This window comes from Melozone crissalis, unplaced genomic scaffold, assembly GCF_028551555.1.
Source record: "Melozone crissalis strain CALT ecotype California unplaced genomic scaffold, PUWL_Pcris_2 ptg000023l_1, whole genome shotgun sequence".
In the NCBI taxonomy this organism is placed as follows: Eukaryota; Metazoa; Chordata; class Aves; order Passeriformes; family Passerellidae; genus Melozone; species Melozone crissalis.
The window spans coordinates 32,144,007-32,170,543 of record NW_026535801.1 but is presented as its reverse complement, the minus strand read 5'-3'; the positions used below and the strand labels follow the sequence as shown (position 1 = coordinate 32,170,543).

The window sequence follows — 26,537 nt, the reverse complement described above, 5'->3', positions numbered from 1 at the left end:
CGTTTTTTCTTCTTACTTGTGAAGTTTTTTTCCCCCTACAAATTCAGTTACCTGGAATGAATGTCCTTTCTGCACGGCACGGGTAGATACATGAAAAGTGTTCCACCTTGCTAAGTTAAAAAAGTATCTTTTGTGTTCTTCTATATGACATTATTCTACCTGAAAATGTAACTAAACCAAAGTTTATAGCAAGCCTGTTCCTCTCTAATGACGGTTCACAAATAGAGGCACCTTGTATTTTGTTTAAATGTATCAAATAATTGGATACTCCCACTTTGGAGTGGGATTGTTTGTTTTTCACTAAATCATTAGAAATCTGACCTTGTAGGTTAAGAACAGCTTGAAAAATTATCAGTAATTTGTGTGCTTCTTAGATGTTTTAAAACTTCACAAAGTTCGTATGAATTCAAGAACTGTAAAGCCTGACTTTTGCTGGAAAAAATAATGTAGCTTTCTCTTCTACTAAATACTTTATGAGCAACTGTTTGTAGTTCATAATTTATTGTTCCCAGTTCTGAGTTCTCCAGCACCAGAAGGATGTGGACTTAGTGAAGCAAGTCCAGTGAAGGGCTGTGATGATGATTATGGGCTTGGATTGTCTGACCTGCAGGGAGAGGCTGAAAGAGATGTAATTGTTCAGCCTGTGCAAGAGACAGCTGATTTTAGCAGCTGTGGATCAGTACCTGGTGGGGAGATAAAGAAGATGGAGTCAGACTCCTTCTGTGCTGCTGAGACAGGGCAAAAGGCAGTGCCCACAAATTCAAGCATGGGAATTTCCAGGTAAAAGTAGGAAAACCTCTTTGTTGTGAGGTTTGTCAAACATGGGAGTGGGTTGCTCAGTGTGGTGGTAGAGTCTCAGTCCTTGGAGATACTCAAGCCACAAGTGAACGTGGCTCAGAACATTCTGCTTTGAGCAAGGAGCTGCTGGATCACAGACATGCAGAGGTCCCTTCCAAACTCAGCAGTCAATACTGTTCCTTGTAGGTTTATGCCAGTGCTTTGTGTGCTAGTTAGTCATTTCAATGAAGAATAAAGTAGATGTACACATCACCACTGTTTTATTTAAAGTCTCTTGTGTGAATTCTCTCTCTGTGTTTATTCTGGCATATGCTAACTGCTGGAAGTGTTGCTACCCAATGCTTGTTTTATGATATTGCAAAGTATTTCTATTGCTTTGAATGTCTTGTATGAAAAATGATTCTTCTCGTCAAGTATTTGTATTACTTTCCAATCCTGTATTCAATGATTTCTCCTTTTATAGTAACATAAAATCCTTTTTTACCTTGCTAGGTCATGTTGGTTTTAAGACTTCAACAAATTTTTCAGACACATAAATTTTGTACCTACCTGCTCTAGGTAGTTTGTTACGTTTTTAGTCCATAAATATAAAAACATGTCACTTTGAATAAAAAAAGAAAATTGGAAGTACTTTGAAATTTGCTCTTTTTCTAAAAATATCCTTTAAAATAGCTTAATATTTTTAAAATTGTATTTCTAACTGTATCAACTGTTGTATGCAAGATCATTTTTGTCCACTGAAATGAAGGCTTTCTCATTGAATAGTAAATTTCTTCTTACAATATTCTGTATCCTTCAGGTACTCAGGAAATTTTACTAACTTTGAACCTAACACTGTTCCAAGAGAAACAGGGCTGTTTCTGTAAGGGTGTGGAATAAGCCACATGAGTCTCTTTACTTGATTGTGACCTACCTGTTTGTTTTTGATGTGTAAGTGCATTGAGTTTTTCTGTGTTCCTAGAAAATTCACATGCTATCAGGCAAAAATTATAAATATTTTTAAATTAAGTATGTAGACATGAAATGAATTAAGGTTGCTTTAGGTTATGGGCAAGTCATGCAGTAATCACTGCTATACTTGAGGCCTTTGGTCTAATTGCACTGATGGTTTTTGAGGGAATAGGTGATGGCTCACTAATGTTTAAATTTGCTGCTTTGTCTTTCAGAGCTGTTGAGTCCCAGAGTGAGGGACAGTGTGCCCCAGTGGAGTCCCTGTGGCGACGTTACAGTGAATTTGAGTTGTTGAGGAATTATTTGTCAGTCACCTACCCACACATTGTCGTTCCTCCTTTGCCAGAAAAAAGGGTAAGGAAATTGAAACGGTGGCTTGCTTTGTTTGTTTTGTTTTTTAATTTACTGTTGACACTCTTCTGTTTAACTAGGCTGACTTTGTTTGGCATAAGCTATCAGCAGATAATATGGATCCAGATTTTGTGGAAAGAAGAAGAATTGGTCTGGAAAACTTCTTGTTACGTGTGGCTTCACATCCTGTTCTTTGCCAAGACAAAATCTTTTATGCATTTTTAATGCAGGTAAAGTTATTTCTAAATACATTATTTAGTGATTATTTAATTAAGATAATGTCCTCTTGATCTTTTCTATTGACCTATGGCTTGTTCTGTGTCAGGAGGAAAGGCAGACAACGTGAATGAACTTGAGGTGGAAAAGGCTTGTCCAGCTAAAAGCTTCTTGAGGGCAGCCTGCAGTTGTACAGTTGCCCTTCTAATCTACCTTATGACTTTTTTCTAGTCAAGTTGTAAGGCTCCTAAGAGAGAGTTTCCACCTCTTTGGAACAGCCTATTGGGAGCTTAATGCATGTTGGTTGGGAGCTCTTCCATAGGGCTAAAGCTGAACTAATTACCATGCTACACTGCTGACTGCAGGGACAGCACTGGCTTCCAGCTCACCCTTTGGATATCCATGGTTTCTTTAGCCTTGTGGTTTGGATCATCCATTCCTGTGTTGTGGTCTAAAACTGCTACAATACATTGCCACAGAAGTTCTGGTCCAATTGTCAGCTTAAGCATTGATTCTGCAGCTTTCAACTTTAGATGTTGGATAGTTCTTTTTTCTGAGCTTTGAGAGATTCCCAAATACTGGACTGAACAGCTGTGTTTGCCATGGTACAGTATGTGGGTGAACTGATATATGGGAGCTGAAAACAGTGGAAAACCAGCAGTATACCTTAGCCAGGTGATGGCATGTGGACTGCAAACTGTTGTCATCTGTGTGCTCTCTGCCTTGAGATGGAAAGGCCGTTGGAGATGCTGATAATCTCAGAGGCAAAATATGTTAGCTACTCTTCTTTAGACAAAGCAGTGTGGCTCCTGCTCCCAGCTGATAGATTGAGGTAATTCAGAAGAGAGTTTTTGGGGGGAGGTTAGTATTTAAGCACAATGTAATGAATGATTATTCTTACCCCAGATTCTTGAAAAGACGTGGGGAGGGTAGCTGAGGCAGAAGCCAGGCATGCTGGAGAATCTCCTTTGATATAGGCTGTCATGGGGACTTGCAAAAGCTGCAGCATCCTTAAATCACTCTAACTGAACATTCTTCTCCTGTATATTTAGGAAGGTGGATGGAAAGAAATGGTGAATGAGACTGGATTTCAGCTGAAGGTAATTACTGTAATTGTTTGTCTTGTGATTGCTGTGATATGACACAGACATATTCCAGCAAACGATTTTTAGGCTATTTATGAAAGGATGTTTGCTGTAAGAATGAGTTAAAGGCATTGCTTCATGAATACTTGTTATTCCAAAAAACAGTGGTGTTCTTGGCATGTGATAGGTAGGACTGCAGTTAAGTTCTCTAGCAGGCTTGTTCCATGCCTGTGTAATTCTGCTGCTAATGTAGAATCCTTAGAAGCTTTAAAAGTAATGAACTTGAGGCCCCAGCAATGAGGTTTTGTGTTTTCTGTTTAGCTTAGCATTTTTAAAGGTGGGTGTCAAATTTAGTCTTGTAAGAGGTGCAAGGTGTCAAAAAAAGGTAAGCAAAGAGGTCTGAATTTTAGGACTTCTTTGCAAGGAGCAGTTGGTGAAAGGGCCTAAGACAGATGGATTTGGTGTCCCTTAACTGTTTAACAGAAAGTGTCTTGGAGTAACACTATCCTCATTGACATCAGCAAGTTCATGGCTGGGTAAACTGGTGGAAGACTTGCAGGAATAAATGGGCTGAGGTCATGTGTCTGTACAGGTCAAGAATCTGAGAAGCTGATAGATTGCTGGACTGTGTCTGGAAGAATTACTGTATGGGGACAATAGTGAGCTTTTTGTTTCATTGTAATGTGATCTGCTCTCATGAAATCACAACTGAAAACTGGATGGATTATGAAGAATTATTCTAAATAGTGAGAGCTAAAGAAAATCCCTGGTGCTCTTATCCTCAGCGTCCAAGGGGCTTTGATACTGACACTTACTGTTGATAACTTAAGTTGACAATAATTCTCTTCCATTACAGTTGGGTTTGCATACTACTGGTGTTCATAAGGCAAACAATGTAAAGCTCTGGAGCTGCATACACTCACAGGAGTTCAGAAAGTTTGTACTGGCAGGATGTGTTCAGGAGAACACACAGTGGTGTGTTTATGGAAGAAAACTCATAGCAGAATGCTGAGAATATTTGCCTCCCTGAAACCACATTGTAGATTAAATGAGAGACTAGCAAGTCTTGTTTTCCCTCTAGAATTGATTGTGTATGTTTTCCCTTTCATGGTTCCAGTTTCCTTAGGAAAGAAAAATAACTTTTTCAGAAGCCTGGTAAAAAGAATCTTCCCTTTATTCTACATCTAAAATATAAACTCTCAATATTTAGCACTACACTGGAAGGAAAACCTCTATTCAGTGCATGTTTTAGACTCAAATTAGACCATTTGTTTATGTTTCTGCTGCCTCTGCTGCATTTAAGCAGGATGTGTTTTTTGTCTGAGAGGGTTTGAACTCTAACTAAACCTTAAATTAGGTATTAATACAGTGTAGCATGCTATAGCTGAATGTTGATGTTGGAGACTTTGTTTATTCTGCCAGCTGTATCATTAAATCATGCCTTTCCTCCCTCCCAACCCCAGCACTTATTTTTTAAGGGATTTTTAATTTAAGGGATTTGTCACTTGGGATTTTAACCCTTCCTGTAGGAAAGAGAAAATTCCCATCTCTCTTTAGTTTACATAAATGATTATTGGATCATAGTAGGTGTTAACTCTGAAAACTCCTCAGCTGTACCTCATTTGTTGGGTGGTTTATCTCTAAAATGATTGTGCATGTCACTCTTAAATCAATTTTAAGACTGGACTGATGTTTCTCTAGAAGTCTAACTCTGGTGTAAATCTCAAAAGTGATGTGTGAGAGTTACTGTGCTGCAAATGGCAAAAAGGAAATAGCCCTACTGAGGTGGTTGAGCACTGGCAGGATTGTGCTTCCTGCCTGACAGTGCTTGTGTGGACCTACTGAACTCTTCCTTCAGAGCACTGTGTGTGCATGTGACAAAAGACAAAACTTGCCCTGGAACTGTAGGGTAGGAAGTTGTCCTTTCTAAGTGTAAAGCTGCTTTCTATGCCTGCTGCCCCAATAGATTCAAATGGCTTTGGTGCCTGCTGTTTGAACATAAATACAGAGTTCTGGGACATAGCTGCTCAGAGGTATGGGGATAAAGGGTAGATATAGGTTTAATTGTGTTAGGAATTTATGTTTTAAGAAAGGAATTTATTTGTTGCGGTAAAATGTTTAGATATGGATAATATTGGATAAATTAGATTAGTGAAGAGGTTTTTTTATTATTTGTACATTAGTTTCAAAACATTGTTATACAATGGAGACAGGATGTTAACAGCTTGATGATTTATAGGGAAGGCTAGAGAAGGTGGGGTGATATAGAGTGACATAAAACTGTCTTAGTATATATTTTAGCCAATTATACATAGAATAACACATATTGACAAGTATTCTATTTAATCTTATAAAACACATGTAATGGTAGTTAAAACAAAGACTGGTTTATAAGAGATAAAGAACAGAGATTTATTTATGTTAACCTTATAAAGATATATATTAAATAACTTTGTTATTTATATAATATATATAAGATATATAATATATAATATATTATAATATATGATATATAATATATAATATATATTATGTAATATATATAGTATATATATAAGATATATTATATATATCTTATATATATATTAATATATATATAAGGACTCTGATAGTGTCAGTGTATCTAGGTGATGTTTGTACTGTGAGAGGGTGTGAGGAGCCCCTGCAGGTGTGTGTGAACAGCCCAAAACATAACTGGCTTGTGTGTTGATTTGTTGGGGTATGGCATTGGAGATCCAAGAGCATGCAAGCCTCAGAAGTGCTCTGAATAAGCATAAAGGCTGGGACTTGGAGCTCCTGCAGTGTTTTGTGTTCCTTGTGCTATCTGGGACATGCTTCCCTGTGCTGCCTTGTCTTCCCTTTGCAAGACATTCTTAGAGAAGTGTCACACACAGTTGTGACAATGAACCTGCTTTCTCCCAGTGTCAGTCTGTCTTAGTCTGGAGGGTTTTGTTCCTTTACCTTTCAGCTTGTGGGTTATGCTTTGTTTTGGTGGTTTGGGCATTGGAAAAACAGCTGCAGTTAACCTGACTCTGCCACTAAACCATGTCCCTGAGTGCCACATCAGCATATCTTTAAACACATTGAGGGATGGTGACTCCATCACTTGTGTGGGCAGCCTGATCCCGTGTCTGACAATCCTTTTGGTAAAGAAATGTTTCGTAGTATCCAATCTGAACTTCCCCTGAAGCAACTTGAGGCAGGTTCCTCTTGTCCTAGTGCTTGTTATGTGGGAGAAGAGACCAACCTCCACTTCACTACACCCTCCTTTCAGGAAATTGTGGAGAGCAGTAAGGTTCCCCTGAGCCTCCTTTTCTCTAGGCTGTGTATGGGGGATCTTCTGCTCAGCCCAAATGTAGTGGGAGGTGAAACAGTCTCAGACTGTGCCCGTCTTATCTGTAGATGCTATTACAAGGTCCCTAAAGGATGGGCTCTGTTCTTGTTTTGGGAAGACACTGTGTTCCCTTCACTGAAAAATTCCAAAATAGCTCTTCAGGCTCTGAGTTTCCTGTAACAGGGCACAAAATAATCTTTTGTCACATACCAGCACTAAGAAGTACTACTGAAGCAACTTACTGCTTGCAGCTGTGGCACAGCCTGTTAGCTAAAGGAGTACACTACAGGAAATCTATACATCTTGCAAGGTGTGCTGATTTATTTTCCTTTTACTGAAGAGAAGGATGTTTTGATCAAAAGTAAACTCCAGCCATTTACCCATAATTGGCATTTTTCTTTGGAGAGAAAAATAGATGAGCCCTGAGCTGTGTGTAAAATGCATTGTAGGAATGAAGAGTTGTAGCGATGTGGACCTCAGGGATGAGGCTGGGATCTCTCATCTGTGTTGGTGTCTTATTAGGAGTAAATACTCATTGCACAGTTTAATATTCAATAAATTGGAAAAAAAACCCCTCCATCTCCTTAGAAATATTCAATACTACTGTTGCAGTAATTGGTAAGCCAACATCTCAAAAACAGTCAAAGCACTAAATTACCTTTTTAATTAGGTATTGAATTGTGTTATGTAGAGATTTATATATGCTCTACTACAGAGAAGAACATTGCATTTAAAAGGGCTCTATTCTGATATACAAATTACATATTTTCTGTAAAGCAAGTCATAAAAAGTAAGAGAACAACATATATAAGATTTTGATTTCACTGGGGAACTGTTCCTGGTAATAAAGAGCATATAGAGGTCACTCTACCACTGGTTTTATTTGGTTTGAGAAATATAAAATAGCTTGTCCATATGGTCTTAAGTTACCTAATTGCTTCATCTAAAAAGAATGTGGGGTTGTGTATCTTAAATCCATTATTTGTGCAGCATTTTAAGAAGGGACTATTTCTGTGGGACTTGGATTATACCAGCTTTATTTTAGTGGTTACTGTTTACATCATATTCACAAAAATAGCATAGTTTTTTGACTTTTTAATAAAAATATCTGACATTCAGGGCAGCTGGTGTCAACTTGTTCAATGTTGGAAGACTTAAATATGCCATGAAGGCAGGACGTTTTTCTAATGGTGCTGCCAGAAGGCTGAGATTTTTTTGTCACTGAAATTTAATTGCATTAAATTAACAAAGCTTTTTTTCCCCTTTTTCAGGCAGATTCCAGATTAAAAGCTCTTAATGCAACATTCAGAGTGAAAAACCCAGACAAGTAAGATTCCACATCCTTCTTCCCTCCCTTTCCCTTTTTCAGTTATAACTATAACTTCAGGTGACAGAATATTCTATCTCTTTAGTACAAATTCAGAAAAGAAAAATTATCTTTCTGCACTTCAAATCTTTTCAGGAGCCCAGTAAAGAGGTAGTGTGAAAATATTTGATGAATCCTGCCTCCAGAAGCAGGAAGCATTCAGAAAAATTCCATCACTTTATGTAAAATGAGTATTTCATTTTAGCTAGACTAAAACGAAGGGACAAAAAAATCCCCAAAACCAGACTCTGAAAAAGAACCTCTTAATATTTGTTTTCAAGAAATCTTTCCAAGCATGAACAGAGTACAGATTGATAGTAGATCTTTCCAAAAGTCTGCTGGTGTACAGCTCTGGATGCACACACCCTGGAGTTGCAGTTCACAGTTCTTTCCAAGCTGCCAATTTTCACAGATGCTTTTGGAAGTCCAGAGGTCAGTTCAGCTCTGTTGCAGTTTACAGAGCTCTGGGACAGGCACTGGAGCAATCTGCTGGATGGAAGAACTGCTCAGAATTGTCAGTGTATATAGTGGGAGGTTCATCACACCCATGGTGATGTGGGAAGGGTAAATGGGAGTTTCTACTTCTGCAGTGGTTTAGAAGCATCAGTGTGCAGTGATGGGGCCAAGAGATGTTGCTGTTTGCCATCCACAGGCTGTGGAGACCTGTGCAAAGTGCTCTACTGGGTGCCCTTGCTGTCCAGCAGTGGCACCAGGAGATGCTCCTTGGGGAGAGCCCCCGTGCCTGACTGCTGTCTGTGCCATAGAATCTGTGGGTTCTGTGTTAAGGATACAATATCTGTGCATATTGTGGTAAGGATACCTTTCTGAACCTCTTCATAGGGTTCATAGGTTAGCCTGTGAATTGGTCCAGTCCCTCCTTTTTTACTGTGCTTGTTTTTAGGGCCCTCTGTGGCAGCCAGGAAGCTTTTAGCCAGGGTTTAATGTAAATGATAACATGAATGAATGAGATTGGAAGACAGCAATTCTCTGTATCTGCAGGTGAAAATGGCCCCTTGTTTGAATGTTTCACCCTCAGTCATCTTCCTCTGTGGCCAGTAGGAGTTATCTTTTCCTGCTCTCACAGCAGCTAAACTGCCAGAAGTCTGACTGTAGGCACGGGTGGGCAAGACTGTTTAAGGAGCATCCTTGTTAGCTTGTAATAATTGTAACAATCTTTCAAAAAGCAAAGCTGTTATGAGAAGGAGCTTGTTAAAAAGTAGAAAAAGGGTTAATACAAGGAAAACATGAGGAAAGGGCTTGTAACAAAAACAGTCCTGGAGCGTGTGTGCCTTGGTAGAGCTTTCATAGCACTTGAGAAATGGGCCATGTTTTCTCTTGTATTCTGCCAGCAACCTAAGTTCCAAATTGCACTTGGGGATACAAACTGTTTAATAAATAACTCATGAGCAGAAGTTGTTTGTTTGCCTTTTGCTGCAGCACGTGTGGCTCTGACAGGAGGCCCAGTGCCTTGCTCTGCCCAGCACACTGGTGCTCGAGCTGCCTGGCCCCTCTGCTTTGCCTTTGCTGCTGTTCTGTGGCTGGCTGGTGAGGTGGTTCAGCAAGCTCGCCTTGCTGAAACAAAAGGTGTGACCTGAGTGCTGTGTGGAGTGCAGGCTTTCAGGCTCCTGGGCCAGGAGAGGTTCAGGTGAGGAGCAGCTGCAGCTCCCAGCTGGGATTGCCATGGAGCTGCAGCCATCAGCTTGGCAACATGAGGAGCTTCATGCAGCTGAAACGAGGCTGCTCTTCCAGGTCAAATGTGGACTGGAAACTAAACCTGCTCCTGTGGGAAGCAATTTGTAGTTTCAATGGTGGAATTAAATGGTGATAAAAATATAGTATTCTGGTACTCAGAGGTAAATTTGTATCTACTGCAGACCTCTCTGATTTGGCCTCATGGCATGCATACTTTCTTTTCTTTCTGGGCTCTAATGAAAACCATAGCTTTTGGGTTTTGGTGGAAGATTTATTTAGAAAATACTAAAGCTTTTCCTAAGGCAGGCTTTTACATTTTTTTAAAAGTAGCTCTCTGGGTTTTTTTGTCTGGTTATTCAGATAAGTGGCTTGTTTTTTAGGGAATAGTTCTGTTCTTGTACTATCTCTCTTCACAAAACAGGACAATGGCACTGCCTGCCCTGATGCAAGGAGAATTGCTGCTGAGTAAAATGCACAAAGTAAATAACTTACACTGAAATGCTGTCTACTCTAAAGGAATTTTTTTCCTTTGCCAGTATCATAAAAGGTATTTTTGAAAGACCTGCTGGTGTTCCTACATCAGTGTGACCCAATCAGTTCTTCATTTGTGTCTCAAGTTCTATTTAATAGCTCAGTTAAGTACCTAGACTGTTCCTAATGTTGCAGAACCAGTAAAACCAAGTGAAAAGTGCTAGTTTAAAAAGCCTCAGTTGCTGAGTGCCAAAACTATCTCTTGTTTTACACTTCTACTGTTAGGTTACACTGGAAAGTAAACATCCCTTTGTGTGCCTCGCTGAGCCCTGCTTGGAAATTACTTTATAATTATGTAACTTTTTTTTTTTCACATGAGCAATGAGTAGGACTTGACCAAGTACTTGAGAAATAAACTTTTGATCTGCAACACTACCAATCTCTTAAAACCAGTTTTTCCTGAAAATTATATTTGTAAAATTTTCAACCTTCACAGAAAATTGGGAAAAAAATAGCAGCACTTTGGTTTATGCTTTTATGAGACAAAATAGAATACAGCTTGATTCTGAAATAATAATTTTAAATTATTTTCTTTTAATTGAGGAGGAATTGCTCTGAGAGATGTATTGCTGCTGAAGGCCAGGATACAGGAAGTCCTCCTAGGCTCCTGACTCTGGCCTTCAGGGAGTACAGCATTCCTAAAAGATTTCTTGTGGCAAAACAGGATAAATAAAACTTTACGTTATAAATTTCTGTAGTGGAAAGGGGAGTCTTCCTGCACTGCAGGCATGCTTTTTAATCTTTTGTTTTTAGTTCAATTATTTCAAATATCTTCACTGTACGTGTCTGCAGCTGTCTGACATGCAGCCCTGGTGCATATTTTATAAAGTGTAAACTGAAAAGATTGCTCTCTAAATCCCACTGTGCAGATCAGTGACTACATTTCTTTTTCCCCATACAGCTTCTCTGCTAACTTTTAAATCTTTTTATATACTTTAACCCTGTGTGTGTCATAATGCTATAACAAATGCTTCTTGGAAATCAAAAGTATTGGAAGTCATAATAAAGCTTTTACTTCCTGAATGTAAGGATGGGAATATTTTAGGGGAAGACTTCCTGGCAGGGGAGGAAGAGGTGTTGAATGAAAAACCCTGGAATTTCATACTTGGTCACCCAAAACAAGTGACCCAACTCATTTCAGTAAGACCTCTTGGGTACAAGCTATTCTGAAATACAAAGCCTGACTGTGTGCCTGGGGTGGGAGGAGGGATGGAGTTTTTTTTTAATTCTTGAACATCAACCTGGAACACTAATCTCAGTCTTCTATTCTTTAATTTTAGTTGCATTCTTCTGTGTGTATTTTCAATAATTGTTTAGTAATTTAGGTAAAGCTGTTTCTGGCTTCCCATCTGGATGAAATAAATACATTCTTGTGTACCAAAGTAGGTCATGAGCTAGACTTGTGTGTAGTAGGGAGGGTTTATGTGTACACAAGAGGCTGTAGCTGTGGTTTAATTGGTTACCTGTCCCTGGCAAAGCTGTGGCAAACGATTCACCTTTGTTATTAGCAAGAGCTAAAGGTATCAGCTTAAATTGCCTCTGAAGCCTGACTGGGCTGGCTGATAAAATGCCTCTTTGCCAGAAGTGACAAGCCAGCAGTGAACACAAGTCACTTGCAATGGCTTGCCTGTCTGGTACCTTGTTGAGATGTAGTGATTTGATGGCCTTCAGCCATATGTGGCTCCTGTGCAGGTACAAGTCTCAGTAGGATTTCATATGTTACAGTTATGTACAGATTAGCCTTAGGGAAAATGTAATTGTGAATGTTTCCTTGAACCCCTGAAAAGCTGTGCCCAAAACTGGATAGAGGCAGCTTGAAAGTAAAATATCTTTGTCAGGTCAGAAATGTAAACATGCTTTTATTGAGAAATATGCTTCAGCAGATTTTGGCTTTCTGTTTGTTTGAAGCTTTCCTATTCACTAACCCTTGCTTTTACAAATCCCATTAAAAAACCCTAACAACAAAACAGTGATGTAATAACTTCAGCTAACTACTCTTACTTCATAAAATTTTATCTCTTAATTTGATCTGAGCCTTCAACATTTGCACTTGAAAAACAGCAATCATGCAAGTGTTGGGATGTTTGTTCACTTGAGGGAAATGAAACTCAGCAGTCACTTCTTTAGGAGTCTTCAGCTAATTCCACTCCAACACAATCCAGGCTCTGCTTGCTGGCTGCAGGGCTGTGGCTCTATTGTGCATGCTGTGAAAGCTTGCTTTCATGATGGCTAATGATGTACTATCTGTTTCCTGCTCCCAGGAGATTTACTGAGCTAAAACACTACAGCGATGAACTGCAGTCTGTCATATCACACCTCCTGCGAGTCAGAGCTGTAAGTATTTCCCATGTGTGTCGTGACAAATAGTATGATTTATTTATAAGGCTGTATTTCTTGTTTAGTCAAGAGCAGTGGTATATGTGTTCTAGAATAAGGGCAGTTTAGCCTGAGGGAGTCTGTCTCTGGAGTGTGGAGCAGGAGACAGCAGGAGGTGAGGGCACTGACTGCCCAGAGCTGGGAGGGGGAAGAGTTCCAGATCTGATGGTTGGGTTTGACAGGGCTAATCTGCCCTGTGCTGTGATAGTCACGTATCACAGGGAGATGCTCTAAACAGAGTCGAGGTGTCTGCTTCTCTCTACTCAGCAGACAAGTAGCTTTTGCTGAATATTTGGTTTGGGAAAGGCCTCAAAACACAGTTTTCTGGTCAGACATATAATGAGCTTCTAGTATGAATCCTTTATGCTTCCCACTATGTATTTTCTTTTTTTGGCTCGTTCATTGATCTGCAATAAATAATAGCCTTTCTAATGATGACAACAATTATGTAATGCATTTAGATACCCTATGGGTTGAGAGTGGAAGGTTGTTATTTTTTTAAAGACACAAAAAGGAAATAAGAAATTGCAATTCCTATAGTAAGAGCATGCTACTTCTTTTTAGTACGTTCAACAGTGATTTAATTTTCAATGGGCCTGTGTGGCAGAGAGGACAGTAATGGCTCTGCTAAACTCAGGTTCTTGAGAGAATTAGTCACTCCCAAAAGTGGTGTTCTACAGACAGTCCTGTTTTCTCAGGGTTGTGCGTGTGAGATCTGTTGGGCAATTTGTTACTCTTTCCTTTTTCCTACTACTGTGACAGACATCATAATAACAATGGTAGCTCTTGCAGAACTTTAATCTCATTCATTGGTATGTCAGAATTCCAAGGGCATTATCTGGATTACAACTCACACTCCAGAGTGTACACATGTCTTTTCTTCTGAGGTTTTGCCAGCACTGTAGTGCTGGCTGCAGCAGGTACTGGCGCTCCAAACAGCTGAAATGACCTCTAGCTCAAGCAATGAGTTCAGTTCATTTCCTTTCCCTCAGTTCACACAGCTGGTGGAGAAACCAAGTCACTTGTTAGAATTTTACTGAAGGTTTCCCTACATTACTGATGTCAAGATGGACTTCTAACTTGCCATCTATAAATTAAATAAAAAAGTGTGTGCATAAATTTGGCATTATTCAGCATTATTATATTTGGTTATCAAAAACTGAACAGAGCTTGATTATGGTCTCCACAGACATATCCTATCATTGAGCACTCCCAAAGATAGATTTGAAATGCTACTTTTCAACATAGCATTGATTGTGACTTCAGTCTTCCAGGACTTAATGCTGTTGATTTTTTTTTTTCTTTCAGTTGTGGCTTATGTTAGATTTAGGCCTAATCTAGTTTACCTGTGTAAGAACATTAAGGCTTTAGCTTGGAGTATGTATGGATGTGAGTTTTCACAAAGCAATTGCACTTAATGTTGATGACCAAAACCTGTCTCTAAAATGTTTTAGAGGGTAGCAGACCGGCTTTATGGTGTCTATAAAGTCCATGGCAACTATGGAAGAGTATTCAGGTAAGAGTTCTTCCAGTGTTTAAATACATACATAGTTATGGGGAGAGAGAAGGGAATTTCTTGGTTGTGTTATGCTTTTGAAAAGCGTATTTGAAACATTTCTTTGTCTATCTTGAAAATCTCTGTATTGCAGCGCTAATGAGATTTCTGTGCTGCATGCAGAGATTGCCTGATCTGCTGAGCTTAGTTTCCAGTGCAAGGCTACAGCTTTTTGCTTTGTGTACCAGATCTTTGGGCCTCCTTCTGCTGAGCTGGCATTTTGTTTCTTCAGAAAGTAACTCGCTATTCTTCATGCAGTTGTCTCTGAAAAAGCTTCTAGGTTCTTTTAATGGATAAAAATCAACAATTACATCTATCCAATTTTAGTAGCTTTTAGAAGTGAATTTGCCAATCGTTTTTTTGATTTATATGAGGGAATTGCATGCTCAAGTTTTCCATCTCACTGGAGAATTCAAGAATCTAAACTTCTGGTTAAGGGAAACCTCCTGCTTCTACACACTGTTCAAGTGCTAAATTTAATTCTCTGGGTTAATGGATTGCAGATGTCTTTCTCATTGGGGGTTTTAAAATGAAATTAGGTGTAGTTCTGTAATAACACAAAGACAAATATCAACATCAGCAGAGTGGAATGTTTATGAAAAAGTGAAGGACAGAATAGATGCATAACACGTAAATTATGCGAAATATAAGGAGAACCTCTTTTTTCCTTGTAAAAAGAGTTGTGGGTGTAATTCTTGTAACTAAGAACTCTCACAAGGTTTCTCAAAGCTGAGAACACAATTAAAATGGCAGAGTACATACCAGGATTTCCAGAATAAGTATCTTGCTATCTTTTTTTGTAGGTCTGTTTCTATCTTTATCTAAATAATATCTCTGATATAAATAGGTGGTTGAGACATTTGCAAGTTGGAATTTTTTTTTATTAATAGAACTAAACAAGAGTCTGCAATGAAGCATAAAGCTATATACATCACATAGTTTCAGGAGAAGTAAAATGCTTACAGAAGTCAAATTCACCCTTTGGTTTTTGGAATGAGAGGCTTCTGTCTTGTACCCTGTAAGTCTGGAAAGCTTAGTATATTCTTGGTGAGCCCAGAATGTGTTTCAGAAAGTTGACCATTGTTGTAGTCCCTTGTCCCATTCACATTAAATGCTTGGTGGTTTGGTTTTGTTTGTTTGATTTTGTTTTAAATTGAGTTTCAGCTATTTAAACAAGGTTATGTTCCAAACCTATCCCAAACTAACTATATTTGTGACTTTGAGTTTAGGGACAGTTGTTTTACAGAGTGCCATAAATGGCCTTCTCACATTGTCAGTGGTGTTCCTTAAAGACAAAAGCCAATTTGACCAAGTCTAATTTTGAGGCAGTTTCCATTCAGGTGTCACCTGGAAAGAAACTATATACAGGATGCAGCTTATTAACTTCCCTTACCCTTCATGTGTGATGTTGTTTCTCGTTTGTTTTTCCTACAGTGAGTGGAGTGCAATAGAGAAGGAGATGGGGGATGGGTTGCAGAGTGCTGGCCACCACATGGATGTGTAAGTACTGACTGAATATCTGATAGTTTGATGTAAGCCAGATGTGGAAACTCTCCCTCTTTCCTCTCTTTTCCCTCAACCCCAAAGTACATATGAGTACCAAGAAAGTTGGGGGTGCATTGTTTTTAGGTATACAGTGTTTCTGTGCCTTGGATGCAGGCACAGTTTTAGCATCCATATACTGTATTAAGTAGCTCAAAAAGCCTCAGGAGAACCAGAGGGGTTCCTTTTTTTATTATTATTTTGAAATCGTAGAAGTGTTTGGAATCCTTCCAGTTTTTCTTTTAAGCTACTATGCCAGAAACTGGAATACAACTTTAATGTACTACAGACCTGATGAGATCCATTTGGTTTTGATAGCAGCATTTTGTACCATGCAGTAGATGGTACACAGATTTGGACTTAATTACAGGGAGTTAAGAAATTTAATTAATCAGCACCAAAACTCCAGTGGATTCTTGAAGCAAACACTGACTGGATATATTAAAGTAAAGAATCCTCTCTCTTTGTATCTTTAGAGTAATTTGGCAGAGTATGTGAAGCACAGCCTTCAAAATAAGAGTCTGGCACTTGGGAGTGCTCACAGAAAGGGTATTCTAAGCTCATGGCTTCTGCTTTTCAGGTAGTCACATACAGAAAGTGAAACAGCATTTCTTACCACTCTGATTCCTCTTCTGTAATCCCACACAACAGATAAATAACAACTCCTGCAAGAGATGGAAGCTGTTTGTCACTTCATGCAATATTTTTATCAATAAAGTGTAATTCCTGTGGAGATAAATTCTCAGGTTTAGTTTATAGGGCAGATTTTCATACTACTGCCTGATTGTTATTGGTGGTGTCAAGTTAACAGGTTAATTGTTACTGGCCTTGCCAAGTGGAAGGGTTTCAAAAGCCATGCCCTCAGCTTTTTTAGAGTAATTCTGCTTTTGGCAAATCTTTAAGAATTGGACCACTTCTGAATAATTTATTCACAGTTCTGTGTTTTGTTTAATGGGGTTGTTTCCATACAAGAAAAGCTGTAATATTTTCATGGCAGAGGGCTCTGGTGAGAACAAAGAATGGAGAAAGCATTCTGCTTTCAGAAGAGAAGTAATTGAAGTAGGGGTGGAATACAATGGTAAGCACCTACTGTGGTAGGCAGGAATTGAAGAGATTGTGAAAACTGGGTATGATGTAGTGGAGTTAAGGAATCACACAAAGATTTTCAGTGGTTCAGATACACCACACCAAAATGTCAAACACCTGGAGACGCATAACCAATTAAAAGAAGTTTGTGTCACTTCTCAATCAGGAGGCTGAGCCTTCTCACACATCCATAACATTTAATATTTCTGTCTGTAACATGGGACTAAAGATCCAGAGTAATGGCAGTGGGTAACTGCTGTTGTGGGTAATTTTACTCACTGCATGAAGTCTGAGGTAGCTTTCATTGTCTGTCATCTCCTGTGCTCTGGCACTCTTGTACAGCAGCAATCCCTCAGTGATGACAATCAAGCAAGAAGCAGCAGTTGTGAGGTTCAGGAACTCATTCAGTGACCCATGTGGTCTCCTAGCACTAAGGCTCATATCTATGATCTCTTTAAAGTATAACTTACCAGTTCAGTTACCATTCCCATGACATCAGGTGGGAATTTATTGCAACAAAATCTACTTCTAGAAGGTTGCCTAATATAGATGTTAAATTTCAAAATTAATTTAATTATTCTCTATCTACCCCAAATGCTGTAGTCTTAACTAGATGTTTATTTAAGCTTTTGAGTTATTTTTGGTTAGTATGATCTATAACTGCTAAAAGTTTGGAGAAGACACCCCAAAACTTCTGTGGGTGCGTGCTTTATTACAAGATGAGGCTTGCTAAAGTGACAGAGAATACTGAGAAAGTTGGAGTGAGTGGCTATAGCTAGCATTTAAAAGATGAAAGAAAAAAGTGCCAGACCTTTGAGTTCTGTCCTTTATTCCATTTATGAGTGACCCTTTATCTCTGTATCAGCTAGACTGTCATTATATATTGAACCAGTCTAAACTAAAACAAGGGTTTAGTTGGCAGCTTACACAAAGAGTGAGACCATATCAGCTACCTTTAGAACTTACTGCAGTGTTTCTCCTAACACTTCCTCTAGTTTGCCCAAGTTTAGGCAGTCAGAAATGTAACTTATTACATTTTTTTCCCTCCCAAATCAAACTCAGTATAAAAACTTGCCTAAGTAAGGTGGGATTTTGTTTGGTGAGATTTTTTGGTTGTTTGTTTTTGAAGTTCTTTTCTGAGAGTTGATCTGCCACAGATGAGCTCTAGCACTGCTCTAAACTTAGATCTTACTTGAAAATGAAATGTGGTCCATCTGCTGCCCTGAGAAATCTAACCACTATACTAAAATTATTGCACTGCAGAACTTAAAATAGGGTAAGCCATTTATGACCTCTATGGCTGCAGGATTTTTTTCAGAACAAGTGCATTTTTCAACAGTTTTGACTTAATTCTTACACTGGTTCATAATATGAATTCTTGCTGTCTCTGTTCTTTAATCCCTTCTACTTAAACTGGTCTGCTGTTGCTGACCTCTTCACATGTTATATTTATTCATCACCAAGAGCCTTGGTAGGGCTTTTCCTGAGTGTGCCATGTCTTTGATTTCAGAGAGCATCAAAACAACTCATCATACTTGCAAACTTCCCAAATTCATGTTACTGATTCCCTTTCAGCTTGAGACTCTGTCACTTCTTCCACAGAGCCAATTACTGGAGAGGCATAGGGAGAAAAGGGAAAACAGAAAGATTCTGCAAAAACTGGAAAGCCAAGAGGTGCTATAATTAGCATTTGGGTCACATTGTGCTGGTTGCTAGAGAAGAATGGACATATGCTCACTTCAGAGAGCCTGCAGGTGTGTGAGATTGCCACATAGCTGAGAATCCAGCCTGAGTTAGCACAATAGATGAAGGTATTTGTGTGGGATCTCATTCATCCTGGCTATCCCCAGTGGCACATGCCCTGAGTGCCAGGCTACAGAGGAATCTGATTTCTGTGCCTGTGCCAGATGGGATGTGCAGATAGCTGTAGGCCTGTCCCTGCAAATCTGTCCAAGACAGTCACCTTGGCTAGCAAGAACACACTAAATACTGTCAAATAAGCAGTATCAACTAGAAAAATAAAGTGCTTTTTGCCACTTGTAGCCTACACAACAAAACTCTTACTGAATGCAAGAGCTGCAGATTTGGTCCAAGCCCTTGTACTTCAGATTTCTCCCTAAAAGGAAGGTTAAACTTCCTGTTGCTGTGAATTAATATGCCTGACTTACACAGCAGATAAAGCTGCAGACTTTGAAGGAGCTGGAGGGACCTAATGTTGTGGTGTTCAGGGCACTCCTGTGAGTTATCTTGTACTCACACTGAATAACAAGCCATGAAAGCAGCCTCTGCTTTTCAGAAGGTGTGATGTTCACATTCCTGGCTCTTAATGCTTTAAGCCTTGAAGGATTTCTTTTGCACTGTGTCTTTTTTTTTTTTTTTTTGTCTTGATGCTGCCTATTGACAGTCCTCTGAAGAAAAGGAATAAATTGGGGTTTTTTTCCTGTAAGAAAAGCTGTCTCATCTTCAGCAGGAGAGTTATGATAGATTTTGTACTTGTCAAAAGATTCACTGTACAATGAATCAATGTAACAACCAAAGAAGCAGGCCCACAGGAATGTTGACATTAGCTGATTCAGAGTTTAATTAAAAACAAAAAAAAATCTTTTTCAAAGTGCTTTTTGCTTTTTATCATGGGTGTTCCCTCTTGTTACTGCATGTGTATCCTTAAAGGTTAAATTAATCAGCTTTACATTTAACTGTGGCTGTTTTTCACTAGATATGCAGCTTCTATTGATGACATACTGGAAGAAGAGGAGCACTATGCAGATCAGCTGAAGGAATATCTCTTCTATGCTGAAGCACTGCGGTATGTACAGAAGTCTAGAGCTCAAAAGGAAGCTGTAGGCATTTTCTCTAATGTGATGTTGATATTTAATTCAGTCTGGTGTCCTCTTGTGTTCTCTGAGAAGAAATTCCAGTGTAGTGGAGTCTCTGTGTTCTTGTTTCTTATTCTGCTTACTTGTACTCAATTGTCATGTGAGTGGCAAACAAATTAGAGCTGATCTGACCAGCAGTGAAAAGGCAGAAATGTTAGAATCTGTACACTATAGAAGAAAATGCTGTTTATTCCTCTGGTTCCACTGTTACCTTGGCTTTTGGTGTAATAGTGCCCCAATGTGTTGAAAGCTCCAGGTTTCAAATGAGATAGCCCAAACAGAGCTGTTACAGCCATTACAAATTCCAGGAACTTTCCACATGCCCAGCATAATGTTCATCTGCTGCACAGTCTTGTGCACTTAAATACCAACTTTTTGTTTTGTTTCATGTTAGTCTTTGTCAGTCACTCCTAACAAGCATGGACACAAAAGCAGATTGCTTTATGCTGCAAGGCTGTGCCTAAAGCTCTTGTGCTTCACAAGGGTTGGCTCTGACCCTCTTGGAGAGGCCCAATATGAATGGGGTTGGTGAGTGCAGGGGCTGCTGTGTGGGAGCCTCTCCTGGGACACCCTTGTGCATCCGGCTGTGCAGGATGGATGGAGCATCATCAGCCCACACAGGACTGGGAGTTACTGCAGGTGGTCAGAGGAAACTCCTCTTTTCCAGATGAAAGGCACTGTATGAGTCTAGAAGCAGTTTCTTGTTTCATTGTTTAAGAAAGAAAATGTGATGAATTTTATGATGGATTGATAGATTGCTGCTGTGACAGGCACCATCTCCAGGTATCTTTTGTCAAAGCTGTGATATTTCTGTAATGTGTTTTGAATTAAATTGTTTTACAGTGGTGTCCTTAAGGAGGTAGTAGGGCTTGTATTGCTGAATGTATCTTGGAATGAGTCTATAAAGAGAAGCAGAATGCAGTTGTACTAAGAACTTTATTTATGCTTTGATGCAAGCTTGCTTAACTACAGCACTTGCAGAGTTATGCAGTCTGTGATAGGGCTGTTGAATTTGGGCTAGATGAATAATTAGAGGTGCTTCCTGTCAAAAAGCAAACAAAACATGATGCTATTTGTAAAGTGTAAATGGAGGGAAATGTAGCAAAACAAAGTATTTCATGACAGATCTTTCATTACTTGCTTTTCAGGGCAGTTTGCAGGAAGCATGAACTAATGCAATATGATTTGGAAATGGCTGCACAGGACTTGACATCTAAGAAACAGCAGTGTGAGGAGCTGGCAACAGGAGTGAGTCTTTTTCCACTTTCTTCTCCAAGATACCTCTTCCTGAATTTATTTTTTACTTGAGCCAAGTTACTCAGAATGATATTTAAATGGCACCAGCATGCTGGCTGCTGCTTTTGAGAAGTGGTATCATATGAGCTGGAGACATGTGAGGTTTAATGTAACTTGGTTCTTGGAGACTTAAACTGTTTGTGCCAAATGTCTTTTATTGAATACTGAGCAAGTAGAAGATTGCAGTAAATATGACTGGAGCAGGATAACACTCTATCTATAGACAACTCTATCCTAAAGATGAAAATGTTGGGAATTCTGGAAGATTTCCTTTGCCTTTTGAACAGTGGGTGTTATTGATATGTTGTGTTAGTCCATTTTATGTAGGAGATAACATTACCTAAAATATTATCTGAAAATGATAACTGACAGTTTTAGAATTGTTAATTTTGCTCTTGGATCTATTGATGTTCTTTATGGAATGCCTTTATGGCTTTTGTTTCTCTTAGTTTCTTTCCTACTTCACTAGGAAAGCTGCTCTGAAAGTTCACCCTTGTCAGCCTTAAAGTGTTTGAACATCAAATTATCTCCTCCCCACTTTACTTAGTCTATCCTGAGTCATCAGAGCTACTTATCAAATAATGAAGTGGAAATTAAAGCAAAAAAATCAGCCAAATAATAAGCACAAATGGCAATGAAGTCACCTGATGTCCTGTGGCTGTGCTCAGGACATGCCAAACCTAGAGTATCCTTGTTTTTTGTAGACTGTGAGAACCTTCTCCCTGAAGGGGATGACCAGCAAGCTCTTTGGGCAAGAAACCCCTGAGCAGAGAGAAGCCAAGATAAAGGTTCTAGAGGAGCAGATACAGGAAGGAGAAGAACAACTGAAGTCTAAAAATCTGGAGGGCAGGTAAATGGACTTTGCTGTTTCAAAGAAAACACAGGGCTTGTTTTAACAAAAGTCCTTGACTGGATGCTCTTGAAGGTGTTTGCATTTTATAAGTGTTTTTAATATATTCTTGGTGTTTATGAGCTGTCTATAAAAGCTCCTGTCAGCTGCAAGTTGTGAAATAAAGTGCAGTACATGCAGTTAGCTTCTGGTCCGAGTGTATGGCTTATGTAAAACCTGATGACTTTCCCAGTTACTGAGCCCACTCTAATGGCTGACTTGCATGCTTTTATGTTCCACTAGTAATATATTTAGCAGGTGGGCTTGGAGGTCTGCAGCTGAATAGGCTGAGACTCAAAGGCTGATTTGCTTCAAATACAGTCTTTAGTTTGGTTTGTGTGTAAGGGTGCTGAGCCCATATTCAGCAACTTCTCCTATGGGGGACACCTTACTCCTGTTTGAAAGAGATTAGAAGGTCTGGGGAGTTGTGTTTGCTGTGTAACTGCTTCTTGGTGCTCTAATGAAATTTTCTTCAGGTGTGCAAAAATTAAAAATAGGAACCAACATTCTTAAAGCAATGGGATTTTGTAAAAGCATGTCTGTCACATAACATAAGGGGTAAACATGGTATCCCCTGATATGCTAGCATTAGAGCTGGAAAGGTAAGACTAGTTCATGAATAGTTCAAAGCAACAAGACACTCAGTAAATGCAATATCTTAATAATTTTGGCAGATGTACTTGAGATGTGCTTTTGTAACTCTGGAAGCAATTTTCGAGTGAATGCTAGTCCAGCACAAACGAAAGTAGGAATTACAGATATATGCCTCCATTTTAGCTAAGGAGACCTGACTACACCAGAATCAACAAAATTAATCAACAAATCACCAAACCAACAAAATTAATTTCTGAAGTGAATTATCCAAGTTAAATTTGCATTGCAAATGTTTATTGTACTTGACTGTCTCACATCCTGACAAACCAGTGAGTTTTCATGCTGAAGAGATAAAGATTCTGACTTGACAGTTGAAAAAGAAACGTGCAGTGTTGTATGCTGAATATTGGCATAAAGATAATTAATTACCCCAACACAATCTGAAGGAAAAAAATTATATTCTGACTTATTCTGGTTCCATGGCAGTGATACTTCCTGGGGAAAAAACACCAAGCCAAACAAACATCCTAATGTATCCTGTGAAACTCTAGGTTAAAAACCTTCAAAAGAAGGTGGAGAATTAGGTAGTGGTGCCAGTTGTAAAATGAGGACACTGAGGGATGCATTATATTTGCAGGACTTGATTTACTGACCGAAAGATGGAGCACTGTCATACACAGCTTCTCTGCTGAGTGTCCAGAGCTGAGGGTAAAACACACACTAACAGAAATCATTGCTTTAAATTTCAGAGACTTTGTGAAAAGTGCCTGGGCTGACATTGAACGGTTTAAAGAGCAGAAGAATCATGATTTGAAGGAGGCACTTATAAGCTATGCTGTAATGCAGATTAGCATGTGCAAAAAGGTACGTGTGGCTTGGGAAGGGCTGGCCCAGTGTGTTTGTCCTGTCAGCAGGGGGGCAGATGCACACTGTCAGTAACTGGGAACAGGGCAGTCACAGAAGATTGGAAATCACCACCATAAAACCTCCCACATAGTCTGTCCTCCTGAACTCAGTGACATGTTAATGTTGAGATAGATATAAAATATAGATATAAAATAGTGTGATCCAATTTCAATGTGGTCTCTGCCTTCTTCTGTGAAGTTCTATGGGACTTCTTTGTAGAGTCTTCTGTTGAAGAAAGCTGTGGATGAGGTTTGCAAACAGAGTATATTCCCACCTATTGATTTTTAACTGTTCTTTTTTAAAAGGGAATTCAGGTTTGGACCAATGCAAAGGAATGCTTCAGCAAGATGTGACTATCTGGAAATGAATTCCTCCTCCAAGTGCCAGAGAACGGAAGCACAGTGTATAACACCAATGTTATATTGCTACATGACTTACATACAAATCATGAAATAAATGTAATTGTTAATAAAGGATGAAAAGGACATGTTGTTAAATGTTTAGGCCTGACTGCCACTTCTGTGGCATGTTTTATATGTGGTAGCAAAGAATGCAGGGGTAAAAGAGTTACTGAAAACTACAGCTCTGTATTGGGACAAAGGTATTGGGAAAGTTATCCCAGAAAGTATGAACTAAACTGTTCAGAGACTTGTGAAACACCATGCTCTGTAATGTGTAGATCACTTCCAGATGCCCTTCTTTCCAACCCTTGCTGTTTAGAATTTTTAATGCTCAAGGGTGCTTTGGTTTTATAATGGGGCACACAGTTGTGTTCTCGAGGTCTATGCCATAAGAGGACAAAAATGAAATATTGTAATGCCTAGAGTTCATATTTAAATGCCTTTGCATGTCCATAGAGAAATATGTTTTTCCAGAGTTCAAGTTAAGCAGTCTCAAGCTCCTGAGATGTTTGAAACTCTCTACAGTAGAGGTGTTGTACAGTGGTTTGATAACAATATTCTGCATTTACTGGTTCCCACTTCAGTTTTGATATGGGCATTGATTTCTTACTAAACTTCTTCCTGCAAGTAAAGGTGACTGGTGATCCAGCTGAGCAGAAAAACCAAAGTCAAAGCTGGTAAGAAGCAGATGCAACTTCTCTTTGGTTGTTTGGAACCTGTTTACACTTGGTGTGAATCTGGCCTGTGGCACCTATAACTGAAGTTGTTTGGTTCTTAAACAAATAGTTCTTAATGAAGGTGCTGAAATAAAAACCTGGTGCAGCTTCTGTCATACTTCAGAGCAGTGATGTGCAGAACCCACAATGATCCAAGGTGTCTGTTTGGCCCTTGTAATGATGTTTCAGTGTGTGTGTGAGTGTGTGTGTGAATGTGTGGAATATACACACCTGTATAAAATGATTTGCAGTTATGGGATTTGCATTAAATGTTTCCAATTATGAAAATCTCTTACCACTGTCTAATACTGGGCTTTTTCTACATCCTTTCTGAAAGTTCCTGAAGTCTTGTGGAATTTGTCAGACTTGATTGGTAGTCCTGAAGGAAGCTTTGTAATAATCTGTTGAAAAGTGTATTTAATTATTTTGGATTATAACACTATTCAGATTTTTTTTTTTTTGTAAGAGATACTCCCAAAACTCCTTAAATGTTCTTTTGATAAAACTATCTAAATGTATTTACTGGTATGTCCCATGTTGCTTTTGTCTCTTCAACCTTTCTTTTCTATAAAACCATTGTAAAGAATGCATAGGTCTGGTGCACAGTACAGCTTAAAACTCTGAAGTACAGTGCTGGTACTCTGAAAACCTGTGTTGGCTTTCCCAAAGCATGTGACAGTGACATGCCTGGCTGAGGGATGATGTTGGGCACGAAGAGCTCTCTTCCTTAAACATTGGAGAAACATTGTTCCATTCAGAGGTTGCAGTGTCCGGTTCTGATGCAGGCTGAAGGACTCTCACATTCCAAACCAAGAAGTTGCACACTTGATGTATTCAGTAAACCTTCTAAAGGAGTGGTGCCTTAATACAATACCATGAGGCGCTCAGAGTAGGTATTTTTCATGCACTTTGATTTTTGGTAGATCTTTCTGGTGCCTCCTTCCACATGTCACTTGCTGTACAGCTCATTAAATGTATTAGTATGCCTTTTTTTTCCTTGCTAGTTGTACTAAAATTTAAGAAGGGAACAAAACAGTTCTTGTAAGTTTTGTGCCAAATAAGAGAAATAAAATTGCTCTTTGATATTTTTGTTATGTTGGTTTTATTGTAAAAAGCTCTGTCTTTCCTATTCTGAAAACTGTTGTTTGATTTCTTGAAAGTGGTTCTTGTCCATCTTAGCTCTTAAGTGGCCTCCAAATTTGGGTTTAAAATTTGGTGAATTGTGCACAGCTTTCCCTTTAGGTAGGAACATAGTGCTAAGGCCAAAATTAGATGCTTGCTACAAGTCAGCTGTCTGAATTTCATGTGTCTCCATCTAGTTAAGAGAAGATGCTTTTGAAGACATTTTGCATTATTTGTGAAATTATGTGACAGGCAAATTAAGTGTAATTTGCAATAACTTTGTTTCTTTTACTTCTGTATTTCCAGGAAAGCATTGCATGTAGTCTGTGTATTGGGGATCATAGCAAACTGTGAAGGTTTCTCCTCCTCTTTTAGCTTTTCAACTTTTTAAGGTAAAACCAGCCAGTTAATGGCTGTTTCCATGTGGGTAACAGAGCCCACATGACAGATGTACACTTGCAAAGTGTGCATTTTTCCAGTTACAGTGTGGATTTCACTCCTGTAAGTTGTTCCACTTTGCCAGCTATCCAGTAAACATTAAAAATTGGTGCCTTGAGAATGAGGTAGGAAGAACATTTTAACTTAATCTTGACAAAATGCTTGTATGTGGAAATGTTTACCTGCCTGGATCATCCATCTGCTGATCCTGGTGCTTCTGTCCCAGGAAGCTTTGCTGGGTGGATTATCACTGCTCATGCTATCTCTCACCTTCCCCATTAATAGCAGTGTCTTGTCACTGCATTTTAGTTGCTACTGTTGTCTGTTCCTGAAATGTAGCAGGGGTGACAGAGCCAACTGCAATGGAAAGATAGAGTTTTATGAGCTCTCTTTTTTTAATGTATTATTTCAGTATC

General features: G+C 39.0%; 1 protein-coding gene across 2 annotated transcripts in view; it reads left to right on the top strand.

The window, feature by feature from the left end:
* The window catches only part of SNX4 (sorting nexin 4), a 33,418-nt gene extending 7,774 nt beyond the window's left edge, over nucleotides 1–25,644 (top strand). The window contains exons 3-14 of one of the 2 annotated variants that reach the window (XM_054278332.1): nucleotides 1,965–2,103; nucleotides 2,181–2,330; nucleotides 3,369–3,416; nucleotides 8,007–8,062; nucleotides 12,586–12,658; nucleotides 14,155–14,216; nucleotides 15,690–15,755; nucleotides 19,600–19,689; nucleotides 20,908–21,007; nucleotides 21,760–21,905; nucleotides 23,288–23,402; nucleotides 23,750–25,644. In XM_054278332.1, coding sequence (XP_054134307.1) covers nucleotides 1,965–2,103; nucleotides 2,181–2,330; nucleotides 3,369–3,416; nucleotides 8,007–8,062; nucleotides 12,586–12,658; nucleotides 14,155–14,216; nucleotides 15,690–15,755; nucleotides 19,600–19,689; nucleotides 20,908–21,007; nucleotides 21,760–21,905; nucleotides 23,288–23,402; nucleotides 23,750–23,797 — 1,093 coding nt within the window. In that variant the 3' untranslated portion in view covers nucleotides 23,798–25,644. The remainder of the gene's footprint in view (nucleotides 1–1,964; nucleotides 2,104–2,180; nucleotides 2,331–3,368; nucleotides 3,417–8,006; nucleotides 8,063–12,585; nucleotides 12,659–14,154; nucleotides 14,217–15,689; nucleotides 15,756–19,599; nucleotides 19,690–20,907; nucleotides 21,008–21,759; nucleotides 21,906–23,287; nucleotides 23,403–23,749) is intronic. The other variant, XM_054278333.1, reaches the window with a different exon arrangement.
* Nucleotides 25,645–26,537: the final 893 nt, after the last annotated feature.